Here is a 26,808-nt window from a genome sequence, read left to right as displayed (position 1 = left end):
AGACACCTTTAGGTTTTGCAAGTCAATAATTAGATATTAATTTTTTTTGTAACAGGTTTTTTATTTGTAATGGTTTGTGGTAAAATAATTGCGTAGCACAGCTGCAGTGTGAACTGTTAATCAAATGAAATAAAGATCTATATTTCTAAAGCTGACTATGGCTTTCTAGTGGGCTGTCCTTTGTAGGGTTTTTTAATAAATTGATTTATTTTCTGGGTATTTGAATGACTTGCTTTTGCTTTTCCAGATCCTGTAGGAGATCGGGTTTCGTTGTCTTTTTCTTGTATTTTGTCCACGTGCCAGCTGCATTTGATGATTTGTCTGCACTGGCTCTGAGTTTGTATTGGGTGCAGTTAACTGAATGGTGAAATAGGTTTGATATTTGATAGCATATTCAGAGGCAAACTTCCTAGCTCAGTCTTAAGCTTGCCAACAGATAATAGATTTTCCTGAATGGCTTAAAATTTACTAATGAATACCTGGGTCAAGAATACTAGTGGTATGGAATAACTTCCTATAGGTCTTCAGTTATCAGAACCCTTATCCAACAGCAGATGCAGCACTGGCGTTTAGGTGATCTGCGAATATGTACAGTTGTTTAATGTGGCACGTAGCAGCAGCAGGTGAAATGCCTGATATAATGCTTTACATCTCTTGTGCCTCCACATCCAATGATCTTGCAATGGTCTGCCAGCATTCCTTCAAAGCCACGTTACCTCCTCGTTACAGATGAAGAAGCTGGAGACCAGAGCCTTGCTGGGGCGGGTGAGAAAAGGGAAAGCCAGTGTGGGTGGTCGTTGGGTAAAGCAATTTTACTTAACTGTCTCAGATCAGGTATTTATTACATTCAACCGTAGCAGTAAATAATAAAATCTTTGTGCTGAGTCCTGCTCAGGATGTGAAACACACAGGATACCTCCTGTGAGGATGATGAGAATTGTTTCAAAGCAAGGTGGCAACTGGGAGCTTTGAAATGCATGGTGGTTTCAGAAGTTAATGGGAAGATGCTGTACCAAGGTATGTGCACTTTGAATTTGATTTAATATGTATCCAGTCATCTTTAACCAGCCTCTGTGCTTCTGTACTATGGAGGAAGGTGCTCTGTGTTTGCAGGAGGCAAAATAAAGATTTTTTTTTTTTTTTTTTTTTGTCAGTACCAGGCTGTTTGGTGTCCAAAAGGGCAGACCACATCAAGGAGAAGTTATTTCAAAGCTACTGCTTTTGCTTCAAAAAGGTCTTTGGAGATGACAGCAATGCTGTGTCACTTGGCAGCATATCAGCAGCTCAGAGGCTAAAGCTGAGGAAGAGGAAGGGTTTCAGGGAGGAGAGCAGGACTGAGGTGTCAGTGATGACACCAAAATTGTTTGAAGATCTGATGTGGTACCTGGAGCTGGTTAGATAGATGAAGAGACAGGCCTGGTGGGTGTTGGTGAAATTCAGCCCATTTTGGGGTTTGGATTCTCTGGTGGTTGTGTGAAAATCTATTAGTTTGTGTCTTTGGAGAGTCTCTTACACAGAGGGAGGTGAAGGTGGCTCTGCTTGCAGGGGCCTCCCACACAAGAGCAGCAGGTTAAGGCCACTGGGTTTGTAGGTGGGATGCTGCAAAACATGGGTGGAGGAAACTGGAGACTGCGGAAGTTGGAGGAATTGGATAAAAAGAAAGTAGAAAGTGGCAGTAAGGTTATACTGTGCCTGGGGAAACTTTTTTCCTCCTTGGCACCTCTGGAGAGCGTGTTCAGGAGCCCAGTCACTGGACATGTGGATTTTTGGTCAGTTCAGAGAGGTTATTTGTGCAGAACTGTAACTACAAAGTAAGATACAAGCTGTTAGATGCAGTGGAGACTTTTTCCCCAAAGCCTGTAGGTTCATCCTTCACAGTCAGGTCTTGCTTCTGATCTGAGGGATTAAAATGGCATCCAGTCACTCTGGTAATTTCCCCTACAGCCCCTGATAATCATCACCTGTTAAAAAGCAAGGTCCGCGGGTGGTTGCAAGAAGGGGTGGCCCAACCTGTGTTGAACAATGTTAGAGCTTCAGTAATCTTACTAAAATGCAGGGCTGGGCTGAGGTCAGGACCTTTGCTGGCTGTTACTGATTAAATGGCTGGTGCTCGTTGGGGCCCCAGGTGAAGCTGTTTACCTCCATTTTGTTTTAATTATCCACCTCCCATTTAATGCTGCCCCGATAGATGCAGGGTGAAGATTTTGGGTTGTCTTTTTCTTTTCTTTCTTCTCTTAGCAGAACGCAGTACTTTATGAAAATAATACTACACTTAGCCAAGTTCTCCTGCTGCTCGCAGGGTGTCAAGTGGCAAGTTTGAGGATGAAATGGCAAACTCCTGGACAGTGCTGGCTGATTGTGGAGGTAGGTGAGGAGGAAAAGCTTCAATTCTCATGGGTGATTAAGCAAGAAGCCTTTGAAGTTGTAGACCTAGCAAGCAGAAGATCAGTTGCCAGAGGAAGAGCAGCTGGTACCTACATCCATTAGAAGAGGAAATTAAAAGTAGGTCAGAAAAATTATGGTTTTTTCTGGAGGAGCTGGTGTCTAACCACAGCCTGCATATTTTCCTAGAAATCAAGGAGGGAGAAGGAGATAATTGGTGGTCATGGGAAAATACTGATGCTGGTGGCACGGAGGGATTTCAAGAGGTGGCTGTTGGTGTCTGTGACTTCCGAAGGAGTTTTGCTGGGCGAGGAGGAAAAGGGAGAAGAAATGGATGATTTGGAGGAACGCTCAGATTAAAATAAGGGCAAGATAATGGAGACCCCTAGACAAATATGTAAGAGTTGTGCACCGGTGATATTTTGTTGTGAGTGTGTGGCTTTAGAAACACCCTGGTCCGGAGCTCATTTCCTATGAGGTATGATCAGTTGCTTGTCTTTTGCTTGGTAGTTATCATTGGAGAATGCTGGTTTAATCCATTTCGCGTGAGCTGTGCTGAATTGATGTGGAACTAACTTTTAAATGGAGCTTGCTTGGCCTGTCAGATGGGTAATTTTGCTGACATGCAAACCTGAGCTGCTAAGATCAGTCTGCAAGATGACATTTCTGTGAAAAGCAGCACCTAAATTCCAACTGCTGTTCTGTTGTGTGTGCGTACTGAGTGTTGTGGAGGTGTGGGGAAAAGAGCTCTTGCCTTCTACCGTTTCCTAATCGGTATAATCAGTTAAAGAAGCAATATCCACTCAGGTTATTGAGCTAGAACGAGGACGGTTTTGGCAGCGAGAGACTTGCGGAAGACTGATTTTAACTACCTCTGAGATGGGAAGCTGGGTTTGTTCCAAATGACACTGGGGACTTAGTTTGTTTAGCACATTGCAGACATCTTCCCGTGCCACCAATTTAGCGCACAGGGCTGATGTGAGCTTTGGACCTACACTCTATAGAGATGGGCAGTAGTGAAATACAGGCCCTCTCTCCTGGGTGTTGCAATGCTTTAAGCTGTTTTGCTGCTTTAGGGTTTTTTTTCCTGGAACAATGGAATGATTTTTCTTTTACAGTAACTTTTGCCAGTTGTTGGGAAAATGTGTATCACCCAGTTGGCTTTAAGCATACTTGCAAAGCCTCTCTTCTTCAGCAGCTTGGAAGGGAGAAGTAGGTGCTTTGTTCTTTTGAAAATCTCCCCCTTATAATTTGCTTGACTGTTGTTTCCTTTCAGTATCTTGCAGAGAACCTGAACGTAGTTGGCAGGATTTTGTGGCAAAGGGAGGCAAGGGAGGGGCACAAAGAAGTGCTAAGTTTTGCATTTTAGCCTGCAGCTCTGTGCTGTTTCCAATGCATGCGGTGGAGGGAAGCTCTGAGCTTGCAAGAAAGCACAGCTTCCTCCAGTGTGGTTGGAAAACTACTTAGCCTTTAAATTCATAATTTAACAAGCAGGTGTGTACAATGAAGGAGATGAAATAAAGTAACAGGGAAGTTCTGTTGGAAAGCAATGTGTAAAGGCACGCAGTGAAGCAGATGCCTTTTGTGTGTTTGGAAATCTGTCTGCTCTGAGATTTTTCTACTTGCATTTCTATGTGCAGGATTCAACAGGGGTTTGGTAAGAGCCGGATTAGCAGGTGCCAGAGTGCGATGTGTACAGTGCTCGGAGACTGATTCTTTGCTGCCTTGGCAGTTAATCCGTTCAAGAGAAGTTGGGATTTCAGTTTTTACCTGGAGGCAGTGCCAAGGCGAGGGGAAGGGAGGCTTATTCCTGTGGTGATGCAGCTGGATTTTCTGTAGTTGTTAACGTCCCTTTCTTTATTTTGTTGTTTGCTGTATATGGCTGAGTCTTTTTGTATCTATTCCATGAGCTTCTGCCTGAAGGAAAGGCACATCTGTAGTAAGGAGCTTTGAGGTCTAATGGAGCTGTGATTTTCACACTGTTTAGCATGTCTGTTGCTTGTGGTCCTGCTGCTGGTGGAGGCCTTCAGCTCCTGCTTGCAATGCAAAATCCTAATCACAGAGCACCTCTGCAAAGGCGGCTTGTGCAAAGCGAGGGGAGCTCTGGCTTCCCCTGGGGAAGGACACGGATGACAGGTAACACAGTGAGCCATGGGGAGAGACAGAAATGGAGCAGCCTCGCAGCACATGCCTAGAAAAAACCAGTGATAAATGCACAGGCCAAATCTTCAGTGAGTTATGTATTGATCTTTTCTTGGCACAGCACAAAGCAGTGGCCCTGTGCATCTCTCTTGTAAACCTCAAATGCTATTTCTGCTTCCCCTAACAACTCGCCGAGAGAGATGCAGTGTGTAACAGGCTCGCGGAAGAGCTGTGCTGGCAACCAGTTACTCCACCCCACCTGCCAGTTGCAGTTAAATGAACCCTTCTTGAAGGATGCTCTATAGGCTCCACGGATTTATTTTCTCCTCAGATTGAATTAATAAAATAGCAAAGAAAAATGAAAGATGGCACAGAAGCCACAGAATCAATAAGCTATTACAAGGCCAGAAACTTGGGGAATGAATTTGGAAATCTGCACAAATAATTAAAGGTGGTGGTGAAGAGGCTTCATCTTTTCTGATCTATTAAATCAGGCCTTCAGATTTATGTAAAACCATAAATTAAGCCAAAGTCAGATGCCTGCCTTCTCTGCATATGAACAGAAGAGAAGGTAGAAAATGCAAGCCCAAAACTGCCAGAAGGGATGGTAAACAAGGGACGGTAAACTAGGAACAGCTCCAATTCCCCATTCATCAGGAGTAATTGAGCAATGGGCTTATGCAGTTCTCGTGTAAAAAAGCTGGCACCATATTCCTAAATACCTGTCCTGTAGTGCCAGTTTGGGATCTAGGCTTCCTCTCGTTCTTTCCAGTTAGCAAAGCTCTTGGAGTTTGTCCTTGTGGACAAATTCTGCACTAACATTTGTTAATGGTAATGCACAAGCAAAGCAGATTGAATACTGTCTTTCCCTGCCAGCTTAGTAATTATGGCTGCTCAAAGAAATAAACTCGCATCCACGTTTTATTCCCAGCAAGCGCTTGGCTCGATATAAATCACATATTTTAGATGAAGAGCTGGTTTTTTGGGGTGGTTTTGTGGGTTCCCCCCCCGCCCCTAATTCTTTTACAATGTTGCTTGGCGACATTGGTTATTGCAGTGTCTGAAAAAGGAGGTCAGTAAGTTTAGTTCTAAGCTCGACCATCTCACCAGGTAGCAGCAGAGCAGTAGTTGCTACCACCAGGCCAATTGCTACTGCCTTTCTCTGTAATAAAGCTTCCTACGAGCGATCTGTTGTAAATTAACTGGTCATCCATCATGCAGCAGCTTTTCGCTGGGCAGGCAATTAATGGCACAATCAATGAAATCGACTCAATTTAGCTGTGACCTCTGAAGGCTGATCTGCCAACTTAATGCTCAGAGGCTGAGAGCCACGACATGAGCCTTACAGGCTTTCCCTCGATGCCCTTACTAGTGTGGGGCACGTGGATTGCGTAGCAAAATCTGTGAGATGTTTCCAAAGCTGGGATTAATCCTGTTAAGGAAAACTGGTCTTCAGATCCATCTTTAAAGAAGTCACTTGAGAATTAGCTTTTGGGGTTCGTTAACTTTGGGTGCATGGTGAAAGGATGCTGCGGTCCCCGTGGTTGGGGCAGGTGGCAGGCAGGGGCTGTTGTGTTTGTACAGAGAGCCCTCATCCTGACCGAGACCTGTAGCATTGCTGTAAGCATTATAATGATAGGATACAAAGGGAAATTTCACAATTGGGTGGAATATTTGCTCACTGAAACGTGGGAGAGAACTGTTAGGCTGGAAAGGGAAGGTGGCCTGATCAGTCATCCATCCCTGCTTGTGGGAGGCTGGTCCCCAGTGCTCAGTACTTGGAATCTGGCGCTTTTTTCATGGGCCCTGAACTGTTTTGACATCTGCCTTATCACTCCACCAAGGAAAATGATTCCAACAAAGAATTGCACACATCGGAACTGCAGTGTAATTTTGCTTCAGAGCTCCTTGATCAGCAAGAGCTAAAGCCCCTCTGGTTTCTAACCATGCTTGCTCAGTGTTTTGTATGTAAAACAGGTAGTCCTTGAGGGATAATACCTAAGTTACTTTTCCAGATGCCGCTGTGTACATTTTCCCCTATCAGCTCAGCTTGAGTAGACTATTTGCTGTCTCCAGGGCAAGCATTTAACACACCAGCATGAGCCGCCAATAAATAATGCAAGATTCCCCTAGCTAGGACTTTTTCTTCTATTAGTAAGGGAAAAAAACACTAGGCTTCAGGTAGCATGGGAGCAGCTAAAAGTTTTAGCTTAACCTCCTCCTGGGTTTTTCCACGGATGTTGGTTTTTGTTTTTTTTTTTAATCTCAGGTGATGTGGGTGAGATTTGCCAAGGTCTCAGCTTTCTCCCTTTCTGTGCCCTTTATTGCAACCTCTACCCTGAGTCACCTTCTCCCTGGGAAAACCGCATCCTGCAAACGTCTTGGTTGGAGAAGAAACCAGCAGGAGCTATTTAAGCAGCTGCAGCTGAAGCACTCTCCCAAGAGCCGGTTTTCCTCACAATAACCAGAGTATTCACACAGGTTTTGTTATGGCCTGGCTCACAGCCTTCAAAAGCACTCCCCAGCTGCTGAGTTCATGTTTTAGGTGGAAAAGGGCTGATTTTGTGTGTGGCCTGACTTGTGGGTTTGGAAGGAAAGACAGACCTCGGGGCACATATAGGGCTGGTGGCTCTCCTCTGGACCTGTGTACTCAGGAAAATGGCAGCACAGCTTTCCTAAATTTGGGATATTGGGATCTTTGTTGAGATTTTGATGTAGCTCTGCTCCGGGCAGCTTGGCATATTGGTGCCTTCAAGGATTTGGTTGCATCCATGCCTAGGAACAGCAGCGTGTGCTCAGCAGGGCGCTCACTAGGCATCATCTACCCTGACAAGTGTAGAAATCCCTCTCGTCCCTGTGAAGCCCTCTTCCCACTCCCCAAGCATTGCATTTTTCCTTATGACAACAGGATCAGCTGACCTGCTGCTCTCTGGGTTTTCAACTAGGCTGGCTTTTTCTTGTTTGAAAAACACGGTTTTTGCATTAAACCCCCACCTTCCTTTGCAGCAGTTGTGATTATTTTTCATTCACCCATTCCCCATAAACAGCCATTTCCTAAGAACCTGCTTCTGTACAACCCAGAAGCGGCAAAATACAGATGTAGGAAAAAAACCTAGCCTGCACCCGCCACCCCCTCCAGTTTAATTATTACTTTTCTCCCCTGCAGTGCTGTGCGTTCTGGAGGAGCACGTGAGAAATCCTCTATGCACTGCAGCCCTGCAAATGTATATTTCTTTCATAAAGCTTAGAAGGGAATGAAAATAAAGGTTTTTATTTTCTTGCTGAGGCAGAGAGGAGGCTGTGTCAGGGACACCCCAGTCCTTTAGCAAGTGCCAGGACACCCTTCTGGGTACCTGGGGTTCAATTTTTCCTCTGAATAAAGAAAGGAGAGAAAAGATTGAGGAGAGGGGGGATTTATCCTAAAGGTGGGTGTGATGGTTGTGAGTAAAATGGGTGAAAATGTGAGAGCAAAGGGTGTGTTGGGCTGTGTGCATCAGGGAGAGGGGTCTCAGTCCCCCCTGGGGCTTGGTCCTGGTGAGGAAGGGATTGCAGCCCTGTGGATTTGGAGCTTTACTGGCACAAGCAGAGTGTGGGTTGCAACAAGGTGAAATAAGTCACAGCCAGCCCTGCAGGTTTTTTTTTCGCCTTGTCTCTTCTGCTTGTCTTAAGTCTGGCGGCTGGAACCTGCCTGCCTGCAAGCAGTTGCTACTGCAGGTACGTGCATTTATGATAAAGCTGGTGGGGTTTGCAGCTCGGCGTGGCATTGCCCAGGCTATTGCACTGGGCTCAAAGCAGGCAGCCCAGCTGTAATCCACGCAGGGAGATGTTTGCTCCTCGCTTAGCTTTCCTCTTGACAAGCTGTCCTTGACCATGCACATGTAAATACACAGTTGGGCCCAAACCTGTTGTATTTCTTATTTTTTGGCTAGCTTTGTGTGGGAGTAGTGGTCATGATGTGCTGCCTGGCTGTGTGCAAACCCATGTGTTGAAAGCGTGCAGTCACTTGTGGGGGGCTGTAAGGGTAGGGAGTGATCCCCATCGAGCCTTTAACTCCACTTTATCGTCTTGGAAGACTCTGTTCCCCCAAGGCATGGAAAGGAGAGGCTGAAGCTCCGCAGCTCAGCAGGTTGTGGTATTGCAGGGTCAGCAGCTCTTTAGCTTACAGCTGTTGAGCATTTGAGAATCTTGCGTGAAGCTGGAGCCCGCTCATATGAAGTGGTGAGGCTCGCATCGCTGGAGGCTGTCAGAGGACTGTCAATGATGGATCCTGGTTTCCAGTCTGTCCTTCAGAATTTAATGCTAAAGGCATTTAATAGAGCTGGAAGGATCAGCTCCTTTTGCTGTGTATAGGCTGCTGGTGGAATACAGCCCCCGGGCAGATAAAAACTCAACTGCCCCTGGAGTGACGGAAGAGCGGGAGCACTGCACCGTGTTTCCAGGACAACATCTGCGTACCAAAGAGGTCAGGAAGAGATTAAATCTGTTGCTCACCTAGGAACACCACACTGGAGAGGTTAGGTTAGTTGTTTTTTCCCTTCCTCATAAGCATTAATGTATGAATGCTGTTAATAAGGTCAGTTGGTTTCCTTGGCAATAGCACCTACCGGCGATGCGCTACCAGTTAATGGAACACGGGAGTCTTTGTGTTTCTCAGGACACGAGTGGTCCCTGCACGAGCTTGGGAGCCACCTCCTTGCCCACTGCTGAAATGAGATGTGCTGAACCACAGGAAAGCGCTGGAACGTTTGGGCCTGAATGCAGCGTCAGCTGCAGGGCAATAACCAGGGTGGTTTATTGCCTGGGGCAGCCCCCTCCCCGGCTCAGCCCTCCTGCTGTCCCCTTAGTCCTTTAGGTCACTTTTTGACCTTTCCTCTGCGGCAGGTTTGGGTAGGTGCTTGGGTAGGCATTTGCAGTCGTCTGCTCCTCTCCGAAAGAGGGGTGAGCAGCAACTAATGCTTGGGGGTGACCATCACCAGCCCTCTTGCTTGCTCCTGACCCCCCTCTTCTGGAACATAGCCCTCATTTTAAATTAATAATTCCCTTCAAAACCCAAACAGGACTTGTGCAAACTCTTCTGAGAGAACCCAGCTGGAGCGAGCCCTCCGGAGCGCATGGCAGTGGTCCTTCCCTGGCTCTCATGCCTCACCTACTGTTTCAATTCCCCTCGATTCTCCCTTCGATTCCCCTTCCATCTGCACAGAATCATTTTCAATTACATCTCTGTCACTGAAGGTGTAAATCTCCCACAGACTGGCTTCTTTCATGCCCAGGCAGAGCTGTGTGGTGCTGGTGGAGATAACAAATCAAAGCGGGCTTGGGCGTTTTAGGCACTTTTTTATTTTCTGGTGGCCGTTTTCTCCCCCCTTTGACAAGAAATGACCTCAGCCAACTTTAATATTCTAACAGCAGTGATTTTCAGTACTTGAATCCTTCTTCTAGGGCCATTTAAAAGCTTCTGGCCAGAAGCAGCAGCCCCATGTAGCACAGGGAACATCATTGATTATACATGGAGTGAGCTCCAGGCTTGTTCTGATGCTGATGAGCTGGAAAGGGAGGCAACCTCATGCTGCTTTCTTAAAAAAAACCCCGCTCTTCACTGAGACCACAGGATCATCATCCTGAAGTGCAATAAATGGCTAATTGACCTAATCCACACTGTGAAGAAGAGACTGATTAGCTAAAGTCCTCTTTGTTTTTATAACTGAGTAACTGTCTCCACTAGAGCTGTGGGGTTTTTTTCTTTGCCTGTGAAAGTCAGTAATTTGGGTTGCATGCTTCAGCATGCACAAATGTACAATAAAAAGCCCTTTCTAGTTATTTCCCTTTCTCACGAGGGCTGCATCCTCACTGGGCACAGAGATACCGGCACAGCCTCTCTGTACCAGCGGAGCTAGCTCAAGTCGTGCAACATCTGCACAGGGCTGTGGGGTCTTTCTCTGGAGGCTCATCCTTTGCAGCATGCTCCTGGATGATCACACAAGGGATCCAACCACGGCATTTCACAGTAGAGGGGGATGGCTGGGATGAGGTCCCAATCTGCAGCACATCTGCGTCAGCCTTAGGGACAGAGCCTCATGTTTAGCCCTCTGTAGCCAAAAGTTGAGCTGGTGAGCTGCTGGTAGCCCTGTGCAGAAAGAGCTTGATAAATGCAAAATATTTCCCAGTTGATTGATGTGTTTCACAGCAGGTAGAAGCTCAGCTGGAAGGGAAATGTGGCAGGAGCAACCTCCTGGGTGGTTTGTGTTGGTGAGGGAACTGAGCGTGCAAAGCATCACTAAGTGATGCAGCACTCTAAAAGCAAAGTGCCTCTGGTTTATGAATTTGCACAGCTAAACCGGGGGGTCCAGACGAATGCTAAGGCCCGGGATGGCCGGTTCCTGTGCAAATACTTTGCAGAAAATAAAAAGGTTGCAGCAAGGAGCTTGTGATTTAAATAGTTTAAACAGATGGAGGGGTCTGACCTGTGCACAAGGAGAGGAGCCCACTGTTGAGTACTGAGGTACTGAGCAAACCAGTGCCTGACCTCTTACAGAAGAAATTGCTGAAGTTTTCTTGTTTGTAAGGAGGAATCTTGTTTTTGATGAAATCCCCATACATGGAGTTACCAAATCTCCTGGTGCAGCAGGGCGGTGTGTCTGTGTGGCAGTAGTGATGGTGGATTTACTGCCTGTGCTACATTGCCTGCCCTGGGTGTAGGCACAGGCTCTGTATGCTGCCTGGCAACCTTTCCATATGGACAAAGCATATGTGCTATATTAACTCAGTCCTGCAGCCTGCCCCAGGCAAGCAGATCCCTGCATGTGGCTGCAGGGGGAGGGGGGAGAAGTGCAGCCTCCCCCAGGGATGGGCTGATGGTGAGGGATGCAGCCGAGACCCGGCCAGCCTGGTGTATCATGTCTTGCTTAATTTCTACCTTTACTAAAGGTACCTTTTTAAAGTTGTAGTAATGGTGGAAATAGTCCCCAAGTGCTGCAGGAGAGGTCTGCTGGGAGTTACAATGAACCTCTTCCCACCCGTGTCCTGTCCCATGCCATGGTTTGGGTGCTGGAACAAAGATCCAGGACCACGGAATCCTTGCTGCAAAGAACAGCCATTCCCTTCGGTGCACTGAGAAGAGGTGAAAACCCGTGGGGCGGTGTACTGTCCTCAGCATTCCTTTCTCCCCCATTAGTTTTGCACACTGGCGACGTTTAAAATTTAACAGATGCTTTTATAATGCTTCTGTGTCCACCTTCTGCCCACCCTGCAGAACCCAGCCCATAAACGGGGCTATTTATTTCTCTAGCGACCCTTTTTTTAAGCACCGTGGAGAATGCAGCTCCTTCGGTCGTCGGTTTTGCTGGGGTGCTCTGGGATGCCAGCTGGGCATTTAACCTGTAGAGAGGAAAAAATTCAACGCTGGGTCTTTATTAAACATTTTCATTTATTTTGATTACGGATAGCTCCTTTATTTCAAACAGATCAGTTTATTCACTGCAAAGTTTTTTCATGCCTGTTGGAAAGAGTTAGCATTAAAAAACAAACAAACAAACAAAGGAAAAAGGCTTGGATACATGCAAATCATACTGAATGTTGCCAAATGTATTAAAACGAGTAGCAGAGTTTCTTCTAAATTACCTACTTGCGTACGGAGGAGAAACAACCACCAACAGTGTGAAGCGCTGCTGGAAAAAGCTTCCCGGTGCAGTGGTGTTAACCAAACAGAGCCAAAGAGATGACCAAAAGTCTGACTGCGTTTGCACCCAGAAAAAGCAAAGCCAGAGAGTCACCGCTGCGAGCCAGAAAAACGATGCTGTAAAGCTGGTCGGGGGAATGGGCTTTGAACAGCCAGAAAGGGGCTCCCTCTTCGCAAAGGGAGTCAGGTCTGGCCCTTTGAAGGTAAGGGAGAGGAAGTTTTCACGCTTTCCTGCCCTCCCCCAGGTTGAGGATCAGACGAAATTCTGGTTCAAAAGCCAAAGTGCATGGTCCAGCACTGCTGCTCTGGGGTGATCCATTTTCCATCAAAAAGAAAATAAAATCAAACCCCTGTCTCTTAGAAAAAAACAAAACAACATTTTAAAAACAAAGGACTTCTGGTCCAGGGGGCAACGGACACAGCCAAGTGTCCCAACAGCCTTTCGGAGGCTTTACATCTCCAGCTGGTTGTGTCTGCCCTCAGCGGCAGTGATACAGGGATGAACCCCAGGATTATTTTTTCTTTTATAAACCTTCAGTATTGTAGTCTCTTTTGTCATCAACAGCGATGAACCTGAGCTGAGCCCCAGCTCCAGATTTTGTGGCTCGCGTCTCAAAATGGATCAAATACTGTCAGCATCGCTGGTGCAAGCTCCAGGTACCACGTTAAACGCTCTGGAGTTATTCCAGCAGCACGGCTAGTGGGAAACTGGATTTTACATCTGAATAAATACTGGGCAGGCACAAGTGCCAGCCTGATTTCAGTAAGGCTGGAGAGCGAGAGCAGCATCCAGGCATGCTGCGGGCTGGGATTTAGCTTCGCACCAGGAAAGCAAAGCTGTCCCTGCAGGCTGGCTCACAATATGAAGGGAAACACCCCTGGTTAGTGCGTGATCGGACTTTTGTTGTATCTCAGCAGATATGCTATTCATCAGCAACTCCTGAAGTCAGGATTGGAAAGGATTTAAGGTTTATCTCAGTGGCAGTCCTCTTTGGGGTGACTGCTGTCTGTCCATCATGCCTAGGAGAGCAGCTGCGATCTGGCTAGATCCAGCGCGAGGGAAAGGGAGCCCTTCTTTACAAAGTCTGGGCACCTTTCTTCTCCCCTTTTGTGCTCTTCTAAGGGTCTTGTGTGACACCACCTTGGAGATGCGTTTTTGAGAGGTTAAAAGGCATAGCACATCAATAATGTTTAAAAATACCTGGCCAGCTTTTGTAAAATATAAGTATTCGACACGATAACCTTTTTGTGTTCTTTGAAAAGAGAGAAGTTGACATTCATTGTACAGGAGGAAGGCAGCAGTCCGGGCTCCCGAAGCATCCCACCATGTGAATCGACCCTCTGCCAGTACCTTCAGCGCTGAGGTCTCGGTTTGAAGTCACCCTTGCTCACCGTGCCCACCCAAGAGCCACGGAGCTGGACATCATGTCTGCGGGGTTGCAGCACCTTGGTCCGAGTTGGGGAGCTCCCCAGCTTCGACCGTTCTATCTGTCTGCTGCAAGCCTGTGTTGTCAGTCTTGCCTGGCCCAGCTCGCAGGTCCTCCTGGCTCTCGGCCAGGCCATCCTGGCTCTCCAAATCGCTTACCTGACCCTCACCGAACTCCAGAATGGTTGGCAAGTTGCCTTGCTTTGGACATCGTCTCTTTAGGCTGACCAAGAAGGGCTGCGGCAAGGAGAAGATGTCCACGTTGTTGCCAAGGTCGATCCAGGTAACGCTGGGGAACTTCTTGGGATCCTTCAGGGTTTCGGTGAGGTCCCGTAGGATGGCCTTGGTGAGCCGGTTGCCGTTGAGGGAGAGGGTGGTGAGGTGGGGCAGCACGCAGAGCGCCGGCAGCAGCTGCAGCAGCATGTCGTCTGTCAGCTCCGTGAAGCACAGCTCCACCGTGTCAATGTGCTCTGAGCTGTGCTGGAGGTAGGACGTGACGCGATCCAAGTCTTTCAGCGTCAGCGGGATGCCTGACAAGTCCACTGTGTTGTCCTGAGGCTTGCCCATCAGGACAGCTTTCAAACTGCAGGGGGAGAAAAGGAGAAGGACGTTAATGTTGGGGAATGTCTCTGCTTGGTGCCATCGCTTTGGGCTCTCTGGCTGCTCAAGAACATGGGTTATTTAGGTAGGATGTTTGGTTGGGGCTAACCATCTCTTCTGTAGAGTCCAGGAGTGTGGCTGTCAAGTTTGGAGGCAGAGAGACATTTCAAGGCTGTTGTTTATTGATAGAAGATGGCCAGAAACGAGGAGACCATATTTAAAACCCCTAATTCAGAAACAGTGCAGAGTTCTTTTCTACAGCCACTGCAAAACCCCGGAATAAAGAGGCTATCCTGCTGCTTTTTAAAGGAGCAAAGAAGGGCGAGGGAGCCCTTGCTTAGGTGGGCAGGAACTGCTGGTGCTGGTGTAACACTTCTCACACTGCTGATTGTGAAGCTCTTTGAGCAGGGAGGCACGTGCTCGTCCTCTCGCTTGAACAGGTGGGAAACTGAGACCCAAGCCAGAACGACTTCATCCCAAGACAGCAAATGTAGGATAGACACCTCCAGGGCCGGCTGATTTGATCTAGTATTTCCAGTGTGTTAGATCTATTATGTCTCTTCAGTGTAGCTGCTGAGGAGACGAGCATGATGGAGAAATCCTTAGATAAATAAATTAATTCTCACAATGGCCCTATAGAGAGTCATTAGCATTAGCTAGACTGGAGTTTCACAGGTCAATTTATCTTCTAAAGTGAATCAAAGAACACATCTACAAGGAGGACCTGTTGGCAGACTAGTGTTGCTGAGGACTTTTTGCTAAATGAATTATTCCGAGTGAATTAGGAGGTTGAAGGAGCCTCACGCATGCTAATTGCTCACATCAACTTGGTGAGCCTCAAAGATCTCATCTGCTGCAGTGACACACGTCTCAGCAAAAAATGCTTTTGCCTTTCATTACAGCCCGAGCTGAGGAACGACGGTTCTGCCCAGCACCTGTTGGGTTTTCCAGCTGGAAATGCAAACCAGCACCTAACACTGCTTTTTTTAGCTACTGAGCACCGCCTGCCGCCGAGCAAACCCCCCACCTCTGCTGCCCATGGCATGGTAGGATGCTTCACAGCTGGTCCCACCGTGTGCCCCATGTCGTGAGCTGGGGCTGGGTGCAGGCAGCTGGTAAGTGTCAGGGTTTTACCTGGGGAATACAGAAGGATCACAGCTAGAGAGCTGTAAATTGTGCTGAGCTTTGATTTGTAATTAATGCACAGACACAGACCACCTTGCAAGTGGTGTGAGCTCCCCACTGGACTTGGGGGGAGTAACTTAGAATATGTGAGCTCCCCACTAGACTGGGGAGGGGAGGGGGGGTAACTTAGAATAAAGGCAAGGTGGAGGGAATTGAAGGTTATTTATAAGTACCAAAGCATTTTATTGTTGACTGATCAATACCCGATTAACCACTGAGGAACGTGACATTTGCCACGGCCACTTGATGTGCTGGAGATTTGCAAGCTGAGGAGGAGTGAAATTCCTGCAGTTCCTATGGAAATAAGCCTCAAAAAAAATGCAGGGGGGGCTGCAGGTAAGTGTGTGTATATATATATATGTGTGTGTGTGTAGTGCGTGTGTATTTTCCGAAATCATCATCAGAATAACTTTCCTAAATCATCATAGGAAGACTGAAATGGCTCCAACATATTGTTGAAGAGTTTGCTCCAAGCCAGCGTGTCTCAGGGTGCTGGCAAAGAGCCAGGGAGAGCAGCAAGGAGCTGCCGCGCGGGGTGGCCCTTGCCATCGTGCGTGCACGGGCGCTAGCTGAGCGCTCTGCCTAGTCTTACTGCTCTGTCGTCATCCAGAGAGCAAAAAGATCTGGGTGTTGCACACGGTATTGTGAACGTAGGGAGGACGATCTGCCACGCGCGTCTGCTCCGCCGAGGGGCCGGTGCTATGTGCAGTGCCTCATGTGTCTGCTTGTCGTATCCCTGTGGATTATTAGCTGCCTGCCTTTGAGCCGGTTGCCGAATAGCACGGCAGGCCATCTGGGCTGGCACTGGTGCAGTCAGCGAGGCCAGTTTAACAGGGCTGAGGGTGGTTTTAGCAGCAAATACAGGACAAGCCATGGCAGGGCTGCCGGGGTGTCCCGGTGGATGGACGCGTGTGCACCGGTTGAGAACGCAGCTGCGTTTGTGCTTGGGGTTAAGCTGTCGGCCAGACAAGTGGAAACAGCCTCCATTGTGCCAGGGGAGGTTTAAATGGGATATTAGGAAAAATTTCTTCACTGAAAGGGTGGTCAAGCTGCCCAGAGAGGTGGTGGAATCGCCATCCCTGGAAGGCTTTAACAAACGTGTAGATGCAATGCATGGTTTAGTGGTGGGCTTTGGCAGTCTGGGAGTAATGATTGCACCTGATGATTCCAAAGGTCTTTTTCCAACCTAAATGATTCTATGATTGTGTGACTCAGGGCCAAGATGCTGCTCTGCTGTCTCCTCTGGGCATGTTTTCCCACGCTGCCCACGAGCAATGACTGCCCAGAGGCTGTTATTTCAAACAAGGGGGAAAATGAGAGCTTTACTCCAAAGATCCGTGCCCAGGGGTTGTGTGCCAGTTAAGAGTCTCCAAATCCCGCTCTGGAATGGCACAAAAGCCATGTGGCGGGTGCCCATGGCCACAGGTTGGCTCTGGAGACGTGGCTATGACCCAGCCAGGCTGGGGTGAGAGCAGGCAAAGTCCTGGGTGCTGTTAGACTGGAAACATCTCTCAAATCTTGACCAGGTTGTGATGGGGAGGCTGGCAGGGGTGAAAGATGTCTTTTGACATTTCCTTGGTGATGCTGGGTTATGCTCCACAGTCCGTTTAGCAGTACTTCGGTTTTACTTCTCTTTTGAAGATCTTATTAAAGGAAGAAATGGATGCAGATAAGCACTGGGATTAAAATCAGCTGCCATCTAGAGGCTTGGCTAAACACTAGGAAAACAAGCTCTCCACCAAGCCTCACCACTCACCAGTGCCAGCCCAGTTTCAGTTTGCACTTGAGCTGTAGCTTTCTGGTATTGCAGTGTGGCAGAAAGGGAGGTAATTTCACAGAACCTGCTTGGCTAGAGCGGGTACCAAAACCAGAGCTGGATGCAACAACTGTGCAAAAGGCATTGATCCAAAAGCCAGGTGATGCTCACAGTCGTTTCACATGAACTGTTTGTTTTCAGGGAACACCCCATAGGAAAGAACTAAATTTAGGATTTTTTTGTGGTTCCCGAAGCCCTTTATGGTCTCACATGACCTGGTGCAACCCTCCTGCTCTAACAGAAAGGCACCTGCCTGCTGTGCTGCAAGGAAAAATCACAGTTTCACCTAACTAGGTGATGCAGTGGTAAGGTCTCCGTAAGGAAATCAGTTGCCCCCTGCCCTTCGTGCCTCAGAAGCTGCTCAGCTGCTCTGTGTTTGTTATTCAGGGATGTTCTGTTTGAAAAGAGGAGCTTATCCTGGCTGTGGTTGCTGCTGCTGGGGGGACATTGCTGTGGGCTGGAGGAGACTCAAGCCAGGTGGAAGAGGAGACACCAGGGCATTGCGGGCTCTAGGAAGACAACGAGTCTCCCCAAAAAATGCTAGAATGCCCAGATGCCAGCTGCATGAATTAATTTCTCATCCTTAAAAAAAAGATGTGAGTTTGTGCAGCAGTTGGCCAATTTCGTTATCACCATTAAGGAGAGTGATTGACTTCTTATTAACCTTCTAGCTCTAAGTACTTGGGAGACCTGAGGGCAATTTCAATCCATCATCCTGACTGCAGCCCTGGCATAAAGAAGGCGCTGGGCTCCGGCACCAGGCGAGTGAGCCAGGGCAGCCCAGCCCGTGCCGTCTGCCACGACCATGCTTGTGCCGCAAGGCTGGGGCAGGGTCCCCGGGCTGTGGGTGCTCATCCCTGCACAGTAAACCCAGCGGTGCTCAGCAGAAGGCCACGGGAGAGGAGAACGATGAACATCTGGGATGTCTTGCAAGAAATAGCACCCGATTTGACAGACAGCCCTACCTCTGAGGCTGTGCCAGGTATGAAAAATGTCTTGTCTGTTGGTGGGGGAAGGAAAAAAATCAATAATGGAGTCTTGAGAACAGAAAACAGGAGAAAAGGGATGTATCCAGCATGGTTAGGTAGGACTGAGGAGATGGGGGATTGCAGGAGGAGCAAGACCTACAAGAGCAAGCCCAAATCAGCTGGCAGCAGAGGGAAAGCAGTTTCCTTCTGCATACAGCACCAGAGGCAGAGAAAGCAGGGAGCAGCAGCACCCTGGGGCTGTACGGCTGTTTGTATGGCTGTGCTTTCATCTCCCCAGCTTGGATCCAAGAGGATCAGCCCTCTGGCTTTGCAGGAACACCTTTAGCCAATACAAACCGAAGCCCTGGTGCAGAGCTCTGCCCCTGCAAGATCCTAAGCAGCCCAGTGGGATTTTTTTGGGTTACAACCGAGCATCCCTACGTGGGCGCAGGCAGTCCAGTAGGAACCGTGAGCACAGCTGGGTGTGCTGAGGCTCTGTACGTGCTTTGGGCATCCTGGCAAGAGCTGTGGCCTGAAGAGAAGAAACCAAACCAGCCTGATGGATGAGCCGCCTTTCGCTAAGGGTTCTTACCGTACTGATAAACAGAAGCCCCAGGCTACGATCACCCATGGCAGGCTCTGAACTTGTGATTTAGGCCCATTCAAAGGCACACAAATCTCACTGGAAACCTTTTTTTTTTGTAAGCAAATCGTGGTTTACTGAGTGTGTGCCTGTGACTTACTACACACATCAGCCAGCAGGCAGGTCGGGTGGGAGGAAAGGCTAATGAATGAGAGTCACTGCTGCCCTTCATTATTATCTGCACATTTCAGTTGCTGGTTTGCCCTGGGTAAGATTATTAACACAGGCTGCTTAGCAAAAGGCTGGCCAGGCAGTTTCTATCATTTTGATCTTTTTTTTTTAGATTTTGGTGCAATGGTGCAATTAGCACTTTCCCATCTGGGCTGCTCTCCCCCACAAGACGTGGCAAAGCTGGGATGCATCTGCTGCACCCCTCTACATCACCTTTAAACGAAACGTGTTACCAAACTGCACTACCAAGCAGAGAAGGGCATGGTGGATAATGCCTACCCGTTCTTGGATTTATTCCACACTGCGAGCGTGGAAAGGGGCCGGAGGAAGGGTCAGAGCTTGGGCTTGCCCCCTCGTCCCCTTCCCCTGCCACTGGCACTAAGCCTGGCTTTGCAAGGGGGCAAAACCTTGCTCCGGTAGCCCAGGCTGCTCAGTCTAAGCCAGGACAATTACTAACTTAGTCTTTGTTTTTCATGCAGGTGCAGGCAAATAGTTACCCAGACTCCCCATCTGCCAGAGAAAAGTTTTTGACGCAAATTCCCTCTGCCTTCGGTGAGACCCTGAGCTGCTCTTCCGCTGGGATGTCCTTTACATCAAAATTGCCAAAGTGAATCTAAGCGTCGTTCATCCAGAGAGTTGGGCCCTCATTTTAACGGTTTTAGGTTAGTCTTTAAAGCTTGTTCAGCCTAAGAAAATAGCTCAGAATTTCTAGGTGCAAAAAGCTCTGGAAGCTCTGGCAGAAACAACTTACCTAGGTGGGGGATCAGCCCTTGAGCACCCCTCGGTAGCAGGAGAACAAGAGGGCTTGAAAAAGAAAAGTTACAAAGCTACTGCTGTTTTTCCTTGTTTAATGTAAGAGGTTTGGTTTGGTTTTTTTCTTCTGGCAAGACAGATCCTACAGTGCAAAAACTATTATAAACTGATGGGGTGCCAAGCTCCGGTGGGTAGGTCGGTGATGTCTTGGTGCGCGGCACATCTGGAGTCTCGCTGAACTCTCCTGTGCCTGGGGGGACTGTTGCACTGCGGCAGCAGCATCTGTTAGTGGCGGTTCGTGGCTTGCTGGATTAGCTGAAACCTCAAACACACACCTCCACAGCCATTTAACAAGATCTATACTTATCCCTTTACAAGGTCTCATTTAACCTGGATGTGGGCAGGAAGACAGCTGTTAATGTGACATCGTTCTCTCTGCTGGTAATTTTTTGGCAATGCTGGGAAAGAAACTAATGAAATATATATATATATATTTTTTTTTAAAGAATTTATATTCATATGTTGGCAGCTACTTCTCTCCCATATGTACTGCTGCATCACTTTTTGGAAGCAGCCCCAGCCAGCAAGGTGTAGCAAGGCTGGGGCCAGGGTGATTCCGCAGTAACAAGCTCTTCCCACCTAAAAAATCCCAAATTACTGCCGTCTTGCAGTCTTTGAGCACCAAAGCTGCTTATAGCAGGATCTTGCTGTCAAATAAAGCACATAGTATCCCTGTGAATAAGTGATAACCATTTAATAGCATGGCTAAAATAAGCATCCAGGGGTTGATCCTTGTTTTATCCAGCACGGATAGCCCCTGCACAGAGTGATGCTGCCTGCCTGCCTTCATGTAATGTCTTGTGGGACTTCTAGTGTGGCTTTACTTTAGCAAAACTGAGATGATAACAAAGGGAGAATGGGGATAACTTCAGGGCAGCTCTTTTTTTTTGTTTTGAGCTGCTTTCAATATTGCTTCACGTTTGGGTTTGGTGGGTTTTTTTTTTTTAACTTTGGAGCATGCATACAATTTCTGCCAGCAAGTAAAAGAGGATTTCTCACTAGGGCTCTATCCTCCCCTTGAGAGGGATTTAGCTGATACCTACTGAAACAGATCAACTACCCTGTACAAACAGCCTTTTCACCCTGACGATCTGCAGTCTGTATCAAAGGCAGAGGAAATCTAAATCACTGGGGCAGAGCATCCCCGTTGCTCACGCTGAAGGATGGTTTGCTGCTCTGCAGCAGCCTACGCTCAGTCTGTCCCTCAGGAAACAAACCAACCAACCCCCTCCCCCCCCCCCCCCCCCAATGATTTAATAAAAATAGTTCTGTGGATATTCTGAACCATCTCATGGAAGTAAGGAAGATATTATGTTAACAAACAGCTGTAAAAATTTTTTATCCCTGCCATAAAGTTTGCCACAGAATGGCCCCAAATCTCCGGAGGAGGATCTTGCCATTAAAGAAATCGCTACGAGCCTTAGTGGAGGATCAGTTACACCCACTTGGTTTCATCCTCACACTTTATAAGGATATTCCATAGGGGAATACACAGATTTTTCTCCCCAGCTGGAAACAGTATATGGGGTTTTGACCCATTTAATGATAGGACTGGGTATACAACCACGCACAAAACTCCTGGTAACACTTTGGCAGGATGCGGATTTATATACACTTGTGCTGAACCGAAAGCTATTTTGCATGCAGCATTGAATGAGATCAGAAAACGTTCCCATGAACAAGAATATTGAGGTTTAGATCAAAGAGAATTAAAACAAAGGGCTTTCCTCTTCGTATAAGCTCATGACATTTTTCTAAAGCACGGCACAAATCAGCACAGGAGATGCTGATGTGTCCTGTAATAAAGTATAATTGGACTATTGAGCCACTTTCTTGGAGGGCAAAGGAATAGCTCAAGAAAAATGAAGACGAGGCAACCCCACAGAGTGAAGAATTACAGTAAGAAATTCACATGCTGTCGCTGGTGAGAAAACTATTTATGAAAATGTCAGCAAAAAATTATTGAAAGTATTGAGTCATCAGAAAAGAAGTCAAGTCTTGAGAAAAAAGACTTGTCCTGAAATACTGATGGTATCAAAGATAAGTGTTAAATTCCAGGTCCCTACTCCTGCTTCAAATGATGACAGCCAAACACTGGAATAGGTATTTTGGAAACGGAGGGAAGGAATACAAACAAATGCAGCGAATGCAGAGACCCTGTAATAATGTCGCCAAAAGGGTTAAGCTGCCCCGGGCTCAGAGGAGGAACACAAACAAGAAAATATAATTACCTAGCTTAAATGAGGAACGCAACTAAGGTGTATATAATAACGGCTACATTTTACATTATAGCTATATTTTATATGTATTATATATGACATATATGATATATGATGTATATGTAATAATAAGGATGGCTAAAACAGGGAAAATGAGAATAGATTGCTCTTTCTTCATCTCTCAATTCATGAGCCAAGGGACACCCACTGATGCTGAAAGACTAAACTCCCAGCGGATAGAAGGGAAGGAGTGTTACACCGAGTTCAAATTAACCTCCCAGCTCCAGCCGCGGGATAGCTCTAACATCAAGGGCTTGGTGGGAGGTCCACGGCGGACATAGCACTGCTGCGGCTGATAACATCAAAAGTCATGTTAGGATTTAGGTAAATAAATTAACTGGGTCTACGTCCTGGGGCGGAATTGTAGAAATTGTAGAATTTGCCAAAACGGGGCCCTTTTGCTTCATCGCCAAAGCCTGGACAAGGGCTGGGGGGTTGCTCCTATGTGAGCAGCCTGGTGAACATCAACGGCCCTGGGACCCTGAAGGGTCCAAAGGCTGTGTCAGGAGGTGGGGGGGGCATATAAAAATATACACGCATGTGCCTGTGTATGTGTGTTTTGCAGCTGTTCCTTATATATATATATATATAAAAACTAGGGAGAGGCATTACAGGCCAGGAGCAAAAACGCTTCTCCTTAGGCCAGTGGCAGGGAAAGGACCGTATTTCCCCAGTTAAGTTCCAAAAAACTCCGTTCAACAGGTCTGTGATGCTGCCTAGCTGAATACTTTCCTTTTTTTATTTCCCCCTCCCCTCTTTTGTTTTAGAAAAAACCCAACACTCATCAAAACATGAAAGCTGAAATCCAAACCCAATGTAGCCAGAGCCCAGATCAGAGCTGGGGTTGCCAAATTCCCCAAAATTCAGAGACACACGATTCCTACATGGGGCCACCACAGCTCAGGATTGCTTTTTACTTTATTCTAAAGTTTAACTTGTCAGCGCTGCAGTGTGTGTGCTGCCATGATTAGTCATTAGCTGGTCTAGCTCCTCGTTTGCTGCCACAGAAAGATTTAGGGGTTTAGTAACAGCATAGTTAAGTCTGTTTTTCTCCACCTTTACAAATGAATAGGTTTTCACTCCTCGCCTTAGATTCAGAGCAAAGAGGATTTTCAAATTTATAAATATAAAAATACAGCACTTCAAAGCCCCTTTAAGGCTTACCAATAAACACATAAAAAAAAAATCCTAAGTCTTTACTGTTAAGAAGGGAAGCACCAGTGGGGATTAGTTATTTTGGCCTCTCCTTGTTCCAAGAGCTTTCCTAGTTTTGCTAAGGTTTGCAGTTTTCAAAGTAAAGTCTGGACATCCCCGTTGTTAACTTCCCTCCCCTGCCATCCGAAATTCTTCCCAGGCGGCTCCTCCAGCGAGCACCATGGGATCTCGGGGGGTGGGAAGGGCAGATAGCTCAGGCAGGAGCTCGTCATCTGGGGGGTTTGCTCCTAATTTTGGCCCTGAGGTGTGACATCAAAATTAACTTTCTTATGGCCGTTTATAAAATAATTGTGGCTGCTGGGAATGTTCTGTGGGAATCACATCCCCAACTCGGATCTCCTATTGCCGTTGCAAGACCAAACACTGGGCTATTTCTGGAACTCGGCACAGCACTTTTAAAAACATTTTTGAAAGCATTTTAAGTGCATACCTGGAGGGAATGCTAGAATTTTCCCCTTGCAGCAGAATCCTCAGCGTTGCATGCTGCCGGTCCCTGCGTGTGTGATGCTTGCAGCATACCTCCTCCGTGTGCCCGAGTGCCCCGGCTGCTCCACGAACAGCTCTTTGTTTACACATCTTTCCTTTCCAAACCCCACTGAATTGTCTTTGGCTCCACACCAAGCTCCACAGGCCTGTTCCTTCTCTATTCCAGGCATACAGTTTGGGAAGTGCATGGGGTAGTTGATGGGAAGAGTCATTTCTGTGCACCCAAGAGCATCCAGCCCCTGCACCAGGAGAACTAAGGGTCTCGTGGCTTTGGCCACAGCGTGGTGGTAGAAGGACCGTTGGCATCATCAAGATCTTGACCACTAAATCCTTCCTATCATGGTGAGATGAAGTCAAGCACCTTGGATTTATATTTGTTTACTATATTAATCCACACCTGTGCAACGTCTCCACAGACACCTATTAAATTCTAAAAGCTCGTGATACAAGTAATAAGAAAAATTTCCCCTGGGTGACTGCTGACCCTCTCCACTAGCCTCAACTCCATCATCTCAACCCGTCCAATGAAGAGCCACCCACCAGAGAGCACCATCACCCAGCCCTTGGTGCCTACCAGCCCCCACGTCACCCCAAAGCCAGGGACACAGCTCACACGCCGCACCTTGCACATGGGTTCCCACCTTGCAGGGGACCAGTCACTGCCTCATCCCTGGTGTGGTGAAGGGATGAGATGTCACCGGTGCCATCAGATGTCCTGCTCGTGGCACAGCCCTCAGCTCCTCTGCTGGGTACGGCACACGGGCTGAGAGCTGGCGGTGGCTTTGGGCAGCTGCACTCAGGCTTTGAAGACCCAGATCCGGCTCTAAACACACCTAAGCACACTAATATTGCAAATCATGTGCGGGTGGAGGAAGGAATCTGGTATTTTGGGTGCAGCACCTCTTTGGGGGAAACAGAGTGCATAAGAAGAGACTGGAGAAAGAATAAGAGAAAAGAGAAAGAACATAAAACAGAGAAGAGTCTGTGTTTGGGGCTGGGTGGATTAATTTACTCTTAACACCTCCCAGAATGACTCTAATTCCACCCTAGAGCATCTTTCCGAGGAAGGGAAATAAAGGACCGCAATTTTCTTTGCATTAAGCACTTTGGCAAAGCAATACTTGGTCCCTTTCTAAGGCTGACGTGCCTCAGTCCTGTGCTAGCACAGAGGAAAGGGGGAAACCACGGGGAACGAAGGGCAGGCAGCTCGGGCAAAAACTGCAGGCAGGGACTGGCTTCTGCACTGCCTTCCACGGGCACGTGGGCTGTGGGACGTGCAAAGGCTGCACGGATTCTGGAAGCTGAGGAGAAAAATAGCAGTATACAGAAAGGAACCAGACACGGTGAACAAGTGGCTGAAATGAATTTAAAAAGGGAAGTGGAAAAAAAAAAGTATAATGTTTTTGGTTTTCAGTCCAAACCACATAAATCTGACCCACTAACACTGGCCAAGTGGAAGTCAGAGATCCACCACCTGGGAGCTCAAGGAAAGTCCATCTGGGTCCAGCTGCTGGGGCTCATGCCCAGGCTGCTGGAGAAGCAGCTGTGCTTGGTGGATGTTTGGGGACTTAGAGCCACCGATGGGGCCCTATGATGATAACAACCCCTAGAGAAGGTCCTAGAGAAGGTTAAACCAAACCAAACATCTGATATAGACCAAAAGAGCACCCACACCTTCCCATGGTCAAGCTCCATCACCAAACCGCTCTTCCCTGCTCTTGCTTCTACAGCTGTGAGGTTGCTGCGTCATCAGAATTTCACAGCATCCCAGTGGTATGGAGTAAAAAGACCCAATTAAACCTTTCAAAGCAACAAGCTTCCACACACACAAGAAAATGTAGTGTTATCCGAAGAAGCAACTTGACAAATATCCCCAATAGGGATAATCAAGCAGAAGAACTGCTCTCATTTGCATGCTGCACAGCCAGCTCCTCATCATCGTCCAGAGCCGAGGAGGCTAGATTCAAACATTCAGTGAAGCGATGGTCTTTTGCTCTGCACGAGAACCATTTATGTGTTACAAGAACAGGGATTTTTCCCAACTTGTTTTTATTTTCTGCTAAACAAAATTCTAAAAATAAGCATTTGGGATCCATCAAAATGCTTTGCTATTTAACTCTATTTAACGCATTGCAAAAAAATGTAAATATCCTGCTGTTGCAGTACTCCATTTTTCTTCCCCCATCCTCCCGAAAATGAAATGTATTTATATACTCCTTCCTACGACATATTTTGTTCTCAAGAAATCTGTGTTTTCCTATAGGGAAACCATGCTGGAACATTCCCAACAAACTCTACTCCAATGTAATAAGAAACTGCAGCTGACGCCCCATTAATAACATGCATTTGTAGAAAAGGCAATCTGCACAAGTGCCAACAGAAAAACAAGAATTTAAAAGAAAACAACATGTTGGGATTGTTGCTTCTGTAAATGCCCTCCTGGAAGAGAATTGGACCAGAATGAGAAATTGTTCAAGTTTGCATTATAACAAACAATGGTTTGCAATAAATAAACAACATTTTCTTTAAATTCTGACACGGAGGGGGAGGGGAAAAAGGCTGAAAAGACTCTTGGAAAGGGACTTTTATGATTGAATATATAAAAAACACCTGAGAGTAGCTATTGGATTTACATGAGCAGCTCCCCGCCAGAGAGAAAGGCAGCTGATGTGTTTGACTGGGAAAAGAACCTTTGAACTGAGTTGCAGCGCTCAGTGTCCAAAGGAAAGAGGCCACAGGAAGAGCAATAACTAGTAAATTGCTCACAAACCCATACAATTTGCTGCCAATGCGTTTAAAACAGTTCCATCCTGGTGAGCTGAAAGGAAGGGGAGGAAAACGGGAAGGGGCAGGAGGAACGGGCTGTGATGGTGAGGGATAGGAGACCCGTGGGGATGGATGGAGCACAGCAAGGCAGCGCTGGCCGGGGCTCCAGCCCCTTCTGCATAACCGGGATGGCTGGCTGCTTGGAATTCTTCATTTAGTTTCATTACTGGTGTGTCTTAAT

The 26,808-nt window shown here is 47.3% G+C and overlaps 1 protein-coding gene across 1 annotated transcript in view; it reads right to left on the bottom strand.

The window, feature by feature from the left end:
- Positions 1-9,477: 9,477 nt before the first annotated feature.
- LRRC75A (leucine rich repeat containing 75A) overlaps positions 9,478-26,808 on the bottom strand; it is a 97,200-nt gene continuing 79,869 nt past the window's right edge. Inside the window, exon 4 of the mRNA XM_055716709.1 lies at positions 9,478-14,208. Within this exon, the coding sequence (XP_055572684.1) occupies positions 13,623-14,208 (586 nt within the window). The 3' untranslated portion in view covers positions 9,478-13,622. The remainder of the gene's footprint in view (positions 14,209-26,808) is intronic.

This window comes from Falco cherrug, chromosome 1, assembly GCF_023634085.1.
Source record: "Falco cherrug isolate bFalChe1 chromosome 1, bFalChe1.pri, whole genome shotgun sequence".
NCBI lineage: Eukaryota > Metazoa > Chordata > Aves > Falconiformes > Falconidae > Falco > Falco cherrug.
This window is presented reverse-complemented; position numbering and strand designations above follow the sequence as displayed.